We start from the raw sequence: 13,387 nt of genomic DNA on the forward strand, positions 1-13,387 counted from the left end.
GCACAGTAAAAGGCTTTTTGTAATTACTCAGTCTCATTTTTACTTAAGTTTTGAATCATCCTCATTAACTGCCTGAAGAATACTGTCTTTCTTGTTTGTTTCATGAGCATTGATACAGAAGATAAAATGTTTTGCTCCAATTCAAAGGCACACATCCAAGTACTGCTTTAGTCAGGCCAATACTTCCTGCTAACCTACTTTCCTTTCTGTAAAGGAGAGCTAGCCCTAATGCTGTCAGGCAATCCCTTGCTGACATCCTTATCTGTAAAGCGATGTGAAATAACAACTTCCTGCAAAGGTTATGTGTACAGTTAAATTCTGTGCATTTCCCAGTGACGGAAAAACAAACCAACACACAAAAAACCCCACAAGCCTAACTGTATAAACTGATTTAGTGTTAGATGTGAGAGGTACTTAAATATTGCTAAGCAATACTGTAGCAAATACTTTTTTTTACATTAGTTTTTCATTCATGAATTGTTCATTCTTCTGCCTTTATTTATATGCATGTCATTGTTTCTTTTGCTCAACAGCAGACATAAAAGGATCACACTGAGAAACAGAAGTCTGCTGTAAGCTAACTTGATGTTGCTGCTCTTTAAAGAAAAAAAAATTCAGACCAGTTTTTATTTCAAAATATTTCAGCAGGTAAATGTTGAATATTTATTGCTCTACGAAGTGGACAATAATGTTAATATAGTAAACCCACTAAGCAACTAGGAATCCTTACCATATCAAATGCTTTTCCAGGAGAACTTAATTTGTTTGTTTAAAACATAAAACACTCTGAAATTACAGGAGCAGTTTAGGACAAGCAGATGGGTTCCCTTGCTACCCTAGACATATGGATGTCACGTATAGTTTGCATATACTGTTTGCTAGAACTTCTGCAGGGCAATCCTACATCTCTCTACGTCAACTCTTGCACAGTTCTGATATTTATGGAACACGCTTTTGATTTTTTCTGCTCACTGCTTTCTGCTATCGAAAGATCTTGCCTAGCTGACTATCTTCTACATCAACCTAAAAAAAAAACACAAAACACAGGTTAATAAAAATAATCCACAGAAATCATAGATTTGTAATATTTTTTCAATAATCCTCTATGAACCTAACATTATGCACACAGCTTCAGGTTCTGTCCATTTACTAATTACAGAGGAGACAATGAGTCAGAAAAACCAAATGACTTCTTTCAGATTAGAGAAGTCTTATTTAGCACAGGGATTAGAGTTCAGGAATTGCTAGTATTCCATTCTTGTATTCAGGTGAACAGCATCCCTCTCTCCTAATGAACATCAAATTCAGTAAAGAAGCATGGTTTCTTTGTAGAGAGCTCTATTTAGAACTATAGAACTATTTAGCTGGAGCTGTGAGAGTAAGTTTCCTACATTATAAAGGTATTCTAAAACTTTGCCAAGAATTACCAATGAATAAAAGAACAAAAAATACTTCACAAGGAACCTCTCATACCCCACAGCAGCATTGGCCCAGTTGCCTAGAAAGATTTTTCAAATGAAACAGTTTCCTTTCAGCAATTCCTGTAACTGGGAACACTGCCCATTTCTCTGTTCTTTGATTAAAGTTCATAGCACATGCTTTGGTTGCTAAATAAACAGAAGAGCGTCATAAATCTAAGATGGTCTGATGAGAAACATATAAAAGACAAACACATTTATGCAATAAACCAAACAAAACGTGGTGATTTTCTATAGGTGGAGAGCTGAAAGCATGAATCTTATTGCACGTGGCACCAGGGCTGTGGGACGTCAGATTTATGATCTAGGATGAAAGTTTCTCATTACCTTCTTTCCTTTACCAGTCAATTTATCAACCACACACTTAAAAAAATGGTTCCATTGCTTCCTGGTATAATGGGTAGCATGACAATATCCCTCACAGGGTAATGCAGACAAGAAGAGACAGCCTTGAATAGTCACAGCAGTCTGCCAGAATTTGGTGTTGGACTCATCATATATGACCAGTAGGACTGAATTGAGCGGACTTTATGAAAGCATTTCTGGGAAGAAAGGATCATATAAGAAAGAAAGGATCATATAAGAAAGCCTGCTGTAGTTAGATAGTGTGGGGGAACATGAATAAATTATTGACTTTGTGTCAACAATATCATTTCACATTCTTGAATTCAATAAAATGAACTTCAAACAAAAGCTGGGTCAAGCGGGATGGTGAATAGGAGGAAATAAAGAAATATTGTTCTGCTCTGCAGAGGAGATTAAATAAAGTTATTTTTTCATTTGCATCCCACAGGATGTCTATGAGTCCTAGATTGTCTGAGAGAAAGACCTTCAGAAAGCTTTATTATGCATAACTATCATATCATCGAATTAGTTCAGTAAGTTTTATTTCCTTGAATTCCTAAAATTTGCATGTGAGTTTCTTTTGCAGTTTGAAGCAAAGACATTATTTGCTCTACCTTTCACCCTGGAAATTGCCACTAGATTATAACATCAGCCACTTTGGAAAAAAAAATTACTGTAACATATAGACAAAGCCAATTGTATGTTTGTAATTGTATGTAAATTCTCTAGAATTGTATTTATTGTATGTAAATTCTTTAGAATTGTATTTATTGTATGTAAATTCTCTAGAATGTTATATTCTCAAGTATCACTTTATCAAAAAATGCTCTGATGTTCTCAATGTTACACAGTAAACAGAATTACGCAGAAATTTATACTTTACAGATTATTTTGCAAATAGAAATTGAACACACTATCAAAGATTTTAACAGCTTTTATATGGAAATTCCCACAACATGCTTTCTAGCACCATTTTATGGCCATGATCTCTGCCAAAAAACTTTGAAAAAAGGACAACAAAGGAGCAGATTTGGGACTTTAGGAATGCACTAGACTGGAGGGAAACTGATTCTAAAACCTGCCCACAGGTCAGAGTACAGCACAGCCTGAATTAGTAACTCCAGCTCTGGAATATTTTATCTGAGCAGAAGTATTGTTTTGTCCATGCAGATTCATCACTGTCTTCTGCCATGTTACTATCATTTATGGTAGATGGAAAGGCTGATTTTGTGACATGGACATCAGCCTGGCAGCATCAATGAATCATCATTTAGCAGCAGTGAGTCCTGTAACAAGACTTAGCAATCTGTAATAACCTTTCCCCTCCATAGCTGTGCAACACTCCCTCAGGATTCCAGTAATGCGCAGTAAGAGCAATGAGCATCTTTTAGAGATAATGGGAATTAAATTTTTCTAAAGTCTAATAAAATACATTTTTTAATTACACCACTTTGGTGTTACAAATTCCTGTATGCTAGCAACAGATACTAAATTTTTGTGTTAAAACTGTCTATAGCATCCTACTATGGATGTTGTTATCTCAATGATAAAAGAAGCCAATATTCAACTTCTGTACTCATTCCAAGTTTATATGGAATGCTAAAGTAAAGCAAACTGAACTAAGTGCCAGAAACTTAGAAATGTATTACATGCCCATACACAATGTTCTGGCTTTCTTTTATTTTATTTTTTTTTCCATCTCTATCTCAATTTTATAATGACATACACCAAATGAAGAAATACAATAAAGGAGAAGTGAAAAGTATTTTGAGAACACATTTGCTTAGCCTTTACTACATTATTTTAGTAATCTACAGATTAATGTATTTAGGAAAATCTATTTTTTTCTTTTTGAATATTTCCTAGAGTAAAATGCTATTGCTGCAATTCTGCAGGCACTAGCTGGAGTGAATAGGTAAAACCAAGATCTATTACTTAAAAAACAGTAATCACTAGCATTGGTTTCTGAGGACTCCTTTTATCTTATCAAGTTTCTGAAAGCCACAGCCTATATCAGCTTTTCCAATAGACATCTCCTTACATAACCATGTAGCATCTTTAAGTCACATGGTAGGAGCCAGCTTCCCTCCAGGATTTAACTTTGTTTTAAAAATTAAGATAGGTAGGATAGGACTTAAGGCTACAATCTCATGATTCTGCAGGTATCTGAGCCAAAACAACAGATTCTCATTTATTTCTGCTTTATCTTTAGTAATTACCTTCAGCTGCTTTTGGGTGACCATTGAGCATCTTTTCTGTGAAGCACCTTTAAATGCCTTGGCAGGTAATAGACCTTGAAGAAAGCTCTGATAAAACAATATATGAACCTGTGGTAACATTAGTTACATATTTATGGATTTTCTTCCATAGAGCCCATGGTTCCTCACTGTAGCGATATGCAGTGACTGATAAGAACCACCAGCTCACTGCTCTTTGACCAGTTACTTAAAGACTGCTAATCATTAGCATTAGTTTCTGAGAAAACTTTTATCTTAGTCTTGGAAACTAGACATTTTTATTTTGCATTTTGTCAGCTCATTACATCACACATCTCTTCACTACACAATCACCATGCTCATCATAAGACAAACTCATGTTTTAACTATTTCTTACAATTTTGGTACCACCGTTTTCAAGCTGTTGCATGGTGGCATATAACAAACTGGAGCATCCTCTTGGTTGAGACCAATTTCACAGGTCACTGGAAGCTGAGAAATGCCTCAGCTTGCACAAACAGAAGGCACTGTTTTTACCTTCAGTAACACCCGCTGTTAATTCAGGTATCCACTGTTAAACTAGATACAAAAATTCCATACCACTTGGATTACACATAGAAGCTATACGGATGACAGAGCACAGAATGAGTGCCTGCTGCCAGTGATGGTCCCCCCCCCAGAATGACATACTCATTTTTGGCATTAAGCAAACAAATGGCATTGGATCTTTGCTGAAGGAAAGTGAGTTGCAGTAATATAGCAGATAGTCATCCTGCAGTTATTGTAACTTATTTATATTTCTACTTTTATATGAAAAAAAAAGTTTAAATTGATCAAGTTCTTGCTCTGTTCATGTCTCAGAAATGCATCTTCAGCCATGCGGAAGACGGGATATGAAGCCAAATCTTCAGCTTCCAGTTGATTATATTCATCTGCCATTTGGAGGAGGCACCACTGAGGTATAGAAGCCTTGATGTTGCTGTGCCCAAGAAAATCAATTGAAATTTTGCCTGAGGGAAGGTGATAGGACTTCAAGAAGACCACAGGCTTGAGACTCTTTTTTTGGTGTATAAAATGAACCAACTAAAGCCTCCAGCAGGCTCCTAGTCTTTAAAGTTATGCTTTGTTAGAAAACAAAAATAATAAAGCAGAAAGAAAAGGTTCTTTAACAAGTGAAAACTCAGTGCTGCTGAACAAGACTTTAAATGAAAGTGTTGGCAATAAACCTCTTTTTGCTTACTGTGCTCTTGGAAGGATGGCGTTTTCCTCTCATCCTGCTTTCTTCTCAAAAAACTTTTGGGTTCAGCCTGGGTTGAATGAGCTGCATAGGATGTTTCCTGGGTCCAGAGAAAAGTTTCCTGGGTCCAGAGAAAACCACAGCTTCTTTCCTGACATGGGTAGCATCCAGGAAAGGTGCAATCTCTGCTCCTTTCACATCTGGTTGATCAGAGCATATGAAGGAGGCTGAAGGCAGCCTTCCTCTTCACTACTCAGCTATCCCAAATTTAAGAAAATATAAAGTATATTATATGTATTGTAACTGGTAGACAAGCAGGTCTTCATTGCTGTCAGAAGCTTCCTATACAATGAATCTAACATTTGCCTTATAAATTACAATACTGAATTATAAAACTTAAATCAATTGCAGTATTTTAATTCTCTTTAAAACTGGTGAATCTAGCTCAAGTCATTTTCAGCTTTTCAGCTGTTGGCCTTTCTGACTTTGTGCATTACAGCAATGAGATCTCTGTTTTTCTCTTATTTCCACATAACTTGCTTTAGGACTAACCCAGAGTTAATGGTGATGCAGAAGTCTTTAAATGTTCTAAAACCTTATAGTAAGCAAATAAAGAATAGCAAGAAAGGCCAGACTGACTTTTTATTGTGACACAAACACTAGGTGGGCCTACAGAGGAATAGGATATTGATGCTTGTGGGAACTACTTGAAAACCATAGGGTCTGTAAGCAACTGAAGAATTTTTCTACAGTGAGTACAATGGGGGTCTCTCAATATTTAGTATGCCTGTTGCCTTAACTAGTTATCTGAGAACACCACTAGATGATTCAAGGAACATACACTAGGCTTCTCTGAATCACTATTTCACATATCTGAGTTTATGTGCCTAAAATTAAGCAATGTGAACAGCTCAGATGTTTTTTTACAGGTGCAGCTGCCAGATGAATGTGCATTTAGTCAAGCATGTTGCTCTGATATCTTGCACTGTGCAAAGTCCTTGCATTTGCATTTGAGTGTCTATTGATAATAGAAAAAAATAGGTTTAATTTTCTAGAAGTGTGAAATCAATTTACAATACTGTCTGGATGCTATGGAGTATTTGGAAATTATTATGGCTTAATCCTAGAGGTATATCACCCCCAGACCATAGGTTAATTATATATCAAGTAGTTTCCTGAATATTATAGAACTTTGAAAGAATCAAATAATAGCTTTTAGTAACTGTTGTCTTTTAGTCACTTACAGGCTTGTATACTACATTAAGTGCTGGTCCCTACTGTTAGTTAGTTAATAACAAACTGGAGAAAGTTCAGAGAAAAGTAACCAAAGTAGGTTTGGAAGGACTGACTGACAAAATGAGAAGAGTGATCTATATACATATCTTACCTAAAAAGTGTCTGGGCGTAACAAAGTGAACATGTTAAAAATTACACATATTAAGACTATAATTGTTATGGATGAAGAATAATTAGGGTTGCATGAAGCCAGGTCACTTGAGGAATTTTAAAGCAATTAAAGAGGGAGAACAAAGCAGAATATCATAGAAGATGCTTTGACACTCACATTTCGTAATAATGGAAACCTCGTTTTAAAAGTAGACCAACTATATTTTAAAGGATACCAGGAGAAAGGAAACAATTAAATATAGGTCTGTACCATCCACAATTGAATTTTTAGTTCTCTTCTTTTGGTCTTGTGTGATTTATTTTGGCAGCACAACAGTTGGTACACAAATATTATGCTTCCAAAAACCTTTGATTCACGAAGTCCACAATCGATCACCAGATCTAAGCTACTGCATCTCCCCAAGACACTTTAAGATTACTGTCTCCACCTTTTTTTTTTTTTTTAATTAAATGTTCTTTAAGTATGCTACTTGAAATGTCTTTTCCTTCGTTTAACTAGCAGTCTAGATTACCCATTCCAGCTGATCTCTGTGAAACGACAATGAGAAGTAATGTGTTTACAGGGCAGTCTACTTGAATTAAATCTTCTTTGCTCTGTGCTGAAGGAAGCCAAGTTACTGCATTTCCCCCAGTCTTCAAGAAAGTTTTGGAGAACATTCAGTCTTCAGAAAAGAGAGTTCTCCCTTTGTATTTCTTTTGAAATAGGAGATTTTTGTTACAGAGATTTTTGTTACTGAAATATACTCTGCAAGACTTCAAATCTAATTAATTTTCCATCTTAGGATGGAAGATGAGTTGTTTTATTAAAAAGAATTCTTAGCTGCCGCAAGATTAACAAGATTCACAGTGCTTTGAAAGAGACTTTCACCTGTGTTAAAAAATTACCTACAGCAGATGATTCACATGGAAGAAAATTAGAAGACATCACACTCTTCCATGACTTTGCAGCTAGCAAGAAGAACAAGAAATATCAGCTTCCCAAAGCACTTTAGAAGCCTGATTAAAATTATTCATGATATAATAAGCTGTAACTAAAGATGTGATGGCAATTGCAATTATCCATGATTTTTCCAGACAGCATAAATGGTACAGTCTGAAGCCCTCCTTATCTTCCTTTCCCTTACAGTGCTGGTTTTGACCATAAAACTCTGGTTAAAATACAAGATACTACACAATATTTCTTCACAGATCAAAGTCCTTTTTATGGAATGGGATGATCAGTTTTAAGATGGGCCATGTCAAGTTTCTGCATATGAAAGTACTCACGGCTACAACTTGAATCTGGATCTGTATGTACATTGTAAATCCATAACAGGTGTTTTTCTCATACAAATAAGATTTTTATCATATTCCCCACTTCTCACATTCCTATAGTAAAAATCTTTTAGATATAAATTAACATGGCTGCTTTACGTCAAGAGGAGGTAAGAATCCCATGCAGATCCATTCATTAGTACCTTCTGTACCACTTACTATTCCCTGTCATACTGGTCTTAATAAGAAAATGTTAACAAATAATCCATTGCCTCATGGATTAATGAAACACTAGAAAGATTAAAAATTCCAGCTAAATAGCAACCTGAAATATAGGAAAAAGAGGTAATTTTAGCACCCAAAGAGCAAGAATTATTGGTAGTTTTCATGGTGGAACAGAAAAGAAATCTTAGATAAACAATATTTAGAAACTTGGAGAATGTCTGCTTTTCCAGACTAGTTTGCAAAGAGGAGAGACTTTGTTTCTGACAAATCATTATCTATATGTGGGGATAAGTTTAGCTAATGAACAAGCAAATCCATTATTTTCCTGTTTAACCAGCAGGGTATAAAACCAAAAAAAACCCTACCAAACACATGCAAGAGAAACAAACAGTAATGATAGAAGTAGGTGACAAAAAGCCAGAGTTCTGCAAGATACTGCTTGTAAGAATGTACATTATATAAAATGCTGATGATTAATGTGATGGATGACAAGCAACGTTCAGGGAAATGAAAAGTTTTGCTCTTCTGACAAACTGTTGTGATATTTTAACAGGAAGAAGTAATTTTCTTCTTTGCAGAGAGAACAGTTTTGATACATTAAAACATATTTTTCAAACTCCTTTAATGTCCTAAAAGAAAGAGGTCATGAAACACTTTGAAGAAGGCACAGATGCTTATAGATAATTCATTCAGAGATGACCAGAGTCATATAGCCTATATATATCCTATCTCCTATTTTTAAACTGTATTTATCCGCAATTTTTATTTTACATACAACCTAATAAATGAAATACACCTGAAAGAAAGCCTACAATTTGGAGTATAAAATTCAAAGTAGCTCAAAGGGCTCGAGTTTTCCAAAGTTACTTGGCATATATGGATGCAAATAAGGACACATTAGCATGACAGTTATTGTTCTGTGCTACTGTTGTGTGCTATATTGATCTTGTTTTGTGCTACATTGATTGTGCAGATCTTGTTCTGTGTTATATTGATAGAATTAAGCCCTCTTGAAAATTTCTTAGAAATCCGGGTCTTGGTAGTTATTTAAGCACCTGTTTTCATTGCACACTAAGAGGCCAATAGCCACTCCAATACCATGAAACTCAAGTTTTCCTTCCTGGTTTAAAGAAAACAGAAATATCTTTCCCTGTATGAAATATCAGGTGTTATCTAGTTGCTAAGACTTTTCTCCATTTTCTTAATCACTGTGATTTTCTAGCAGGCATTTATTAATAGTCCAAAACAAACAAACAAAAAAATCACCATTGATAAAAGATCTTAAGCCAACATTCTTCACAATAAAAGCTGTATAAAACTCACCTGCTGTAAATGTAACAGCCCATATGATTGATTTCTTTGTCTAGTTTATACCTCCGAAAGTCCTCCCAAGCATCTTTAATGGCTGTCATGGCCATTATAACACAAATTGGGATCACAGAAACTTCTGGTTGGAAAGCATTCACCACTGGCACAAAATTCAGCAGCGCAATGACCACAAAATAAATATTGGCAAAGCGGTGAAACTGCTCATAGATGTTTTTAGGGAAGAAAGTCAAGATGGTATACTTTGTTGTCTTGATTTTATTGGAGTCATAGTATCTGTTTGGATTTTCCTTCCACTTTGTACTTCCAAAGGACAAACTGGAGATGATCACTCGTTTGTTTTCATTTTTCTTCTTTCTTTTCTTTAATTTTCCTCTCTTCTCCAGCTCCTCATTTTGGATTTCTGTGTCTGAAGCAGCACATCGGCAGCAGGTTTCCTTGAAAAAGTGTTTTTTCCATATCATCCTAGAGAAGCAGCTGAGAAAACTTTTCCTCGACATCTTGTTTTCCTCTCAAAAAGTAGCCTCAAGTTAAATACCAACAAAGTTAGAAGAGTTCAATAGTCCAGATAAACTCCAAAATGGCTGAGAGAAGAGTCAAGCTGTCTGGAGCCCAGGGCTGCCTCTCATTCAGCTCCAACCTCCACCTGTCCAGGGACAGGTATCATCCTGACCCAGCTACACCGGGTCCTAGAGCCTGCCGGGAAGCCTGCATGTCACACATGACAAAAGCATCCTGAATGTTTTGTTATTCCTGTTACAATATGCCCAGAGGCTCCATTCAGAGCATATCCTTGGCATCATGTGTCTGCTCACATGAAGTGTCTCTGTTTTAACACAGAACAGGGATGAGCCTAATTGTATATACAATTTTCACAGTTCACACCAAGCTTTTCTGAATCACTTTGTAAACCTGTGAGCTGCCAGGAAGTTCAAAGGTAGTGGGCAGGGCTCTGCGTACAGAAGTCAACAGAAGCCAACTATAAGCCTCTGTACAGACAGTATTCCTCTCTTCCACCTCCTCTATCTACTATGTTTTCACACCCATAACATGGATTATTAAGACAAACAAACATTCCCCCCCTCAACCAACCAAACCTAGTTGTGAGAATTATAAGTATACATAAGTGATTTAAGGGCAGTTTACCTAGATTGCCCCACAGCCTTATCCTTCTCTGACAAACCCACCTCTGGACTCCTAAGTGTCCCTTTCTCACCCAGTAACCCCTTCCAGCCTCTCATTTCTTTTTCCCCATTGGACTCTGTGCCACTGCCACATTAAGTGGTCAGCCTACATGAGGCTACAGCCTACATTACTAGCCATAGTAATTTTTCCGGTATGGCTTGAGCTTAAGAAGAAGTGAAAAAAGGAAGAGACTCAAATATTTAAACTTCTTTTAAAGCAAAGAACTATTGCGTTATGTAGTGACAAGCTAGGCAGTCTCACGTCAAGTTATTACTTGGACAAGAAACTCTGATGAAATCAAAATGTTGCAATAAGAATTGCACATGAAAATATTTCTTCCTTCTGAGTCAGTACTGGGCAAACATCATAGTTTACTGCAAGTGGGTGTTGTACCATCTCCAGAGTGAAAACGTGCTGTATTGATCACCTGTGTTTACTGGAAATGCTATAATTTTTTTTTTCAGTTCCTGGTTAAGCTTCACCTTGAATGTAGTTTATTATTAATTTTTGTATTAATGATTTTAGCAGGAAACTTCTGAAAGACATTTTTTCAATGTGCTAAACAGCCCCAGTGATCCTTTCCAGACTTGGATATGTTTCATATTTCCTCCAGATCCTTCTGCAACCTGGAGAGGATGTTGCGTGTGTTGGCAGACTGGTTTGGAAACTTGGAATGAAAACCTGTGTATCGCACACAGTACCATGATATGAAACAAAACTTCAATGATATCAGGATGACCCTGACTGAGTTAAACGAGGCACTTCAAAAGCAGAAAGAAACTCTTCTGTAACACCTTTTCCAAACTTACTGTACTCCAAAGAGTCAATAAGGGAACTGCTGCAAAATCAAGATGAGCAGTTTCTACCACAACAAAAACAAGAAAAATAATTGGTGTAGTATACTTACTTGTCATAGACCTTGGTTTTAGAGGAGTTTATCATCTTATCAAATTGGTATTTTCTATAGTTTTCAATAGCATCCTTAATCATACCGGCAAGCAGCACCACAATCACAGGTAGCACAGTAACCTCCCTGTGCAAGACTTCTATTTGTGGGAACCAGTTTACAACCAATAGGAAGAGGAAATAAAGATTAGCTAGCCTGAAAAGGTACAAAAGAAATTAAAGTGGTCATAAATGAGAACTTTTATTTTTCTTGATACAATTCCCCCCATTTTATGTCAAAGGAACATTAATCATTTCACATCTCTAACCTCCTCATCCTTTACCAGAATGGATTAATCAGTTATTTAATTTAGATGCTTATTTTTTCTTTAGAAAAGGCTGAGTTATATATTTTCATAATATTATACATACATCCAAATTTCCATGTATTATAAACATTTTTATTTTAATCGCTAGGAGCTGAAACTTCTTTAAGGATCCCCACCACCTCAGTCTTGAAAATAAACACAAACTCAAAAGCTAATTAAAAAGAGATAATTAAAAAACTCTACCACCACCACACACACACACACAAAAACATAACAATACAAAGCAACAAAAACAAAAAAACAAACAAACAAACAAAAAATCACACAAAAAACACCACCAACAATGTAAAAGGGTGGGTATAGAAAACGTTCAAAATTGTGGAACTGCCTGCATCAGGAATCCATGAAGGATTCCACATGTGGAAAATTGAAAGATCAAATTATGAAGGTATAAATCTAATACAAAGATTTAAAAAGTTTGAGATGGATATGACAATACCATTTATCTTGAAATGAAACTTGAAATGTTTACAGAAAAACTGCTCCAGCATTCAAGCAGTAAATCTGGCCATAGCACAGGTTTGGGCACCTAGCATTTGTTTGCTTTAAATCTTCATTTCAGTATAAATCAGGTGACATTTGTTTCCGAAGAATCATCTCCTCAATTTTAAAAACAAGGCACCTACAAAAGCAGCCCTTCTCTGTCATGCTCAAATATCACTCTTTCAGAGACAACTCTTATATGCCATGCATCCTTGAATTATTTTTTTTTTTTTACCTGTGAAATTGCTCAAAAAGATTTTTGGGCAAAAAGGTAAACCACATGTATTTTGTAGTCTGTATCTTTTTTCTAGAATAAAACCTAGAAGCTTGGTCCCAGTCTCTCTGCTGTCTCCCATTGTTGGCAAACACAACCCTCCACTTGTTAAAGCTGACTTTTGATCTATCTCTGGCAGAAAATAGCAGTGGGGTTGATTCTGGTACAGGCTGGGAGAGACTTCTGGTTCCTAGTCGCTGCCAACGGTACAAAGCTGAGTCCACAGACAAAGCCATCGCAGCAGGGATGTCAGGCTGAAAGACAAATGCATGACAATGACTGAAAACCAATTCAATTCTGGTAGAAAATTCACTTTATGTCGTACTAGCAGAGGTTTAAAGCAGCAAATGGTACTACTGTTCAGTCTTTGAGCTCAGCACTTTCTACAGAGAATTCACAGAATAAGACACAACAAAATCTTCAGTAAGGAAAAATCCATTTCTACCTCTCGGAAAAAAAAAGAAAGCCCACCACTATTTTCTTTGTGTTATAACAGCAAACTAATATAGATAAAGCCAATTTAACAGATGTGAACAATGGCTTTTCCACCGCAAAGTCTGTATCATTTTCTTCAGTCATAAGCTGCCACCATATCTATTCAGGCATTTTTCTTCTAAAGTATCAGACTTCCTTATATTGCTTTTTCTATTCACACTTACTTACAAAGGGACTGGCTCAGGTGT

General features: G+C 36.1%; 1 protein-coding gene across 1 annotated transcript in view; it reads right to left on the minus strand.

The window, feature by feature from the left end:
• ATP10B (ATPase phospholipid transporting 10B (putative)) overlaps window positions 1-12,951 on the minus strand; it is a 54,546-nt gene extending 41,595 nt beyond the window's left edge. The window contains exons 1-2 of the mRNA XM_035339054.1: window positions 12,666-12,951; window positions 11,581-11,775 (exon numbers count right to left, since the gene is read on the minus strand). Of these exons, the coding sequence (XP_035194945.1) occupies window positions 11,581-11,775; window positions 12,666-12,940 (470 nt within the window). The 5' untranslated portion in view covers window positions 12,941-12,951. The remainder of the gene's footprint in view (window positions 1-11,580; window positions 11,776-12,665) is intronic.
• Window positions 12,952-13,387: the final 436 nt, after the last annotated feature.

The sequence above is a fragment of the Oxyura jamaicensis genome, chromosome 13 (assembly GCF_011077185.1).
Source record: "Oxyura jamaicensis isolate SHBP4307 breed ruddy duck chromosome 13, BPBGC_Ojam_1.0, whole genome shotgun sequence".
Taxonomy (NCBI): Eukaryota; Metazoa; Chordata; class Aves; order Anseriformes; family Anatidae; genus Oxyura; species Oxyura jamaicensis.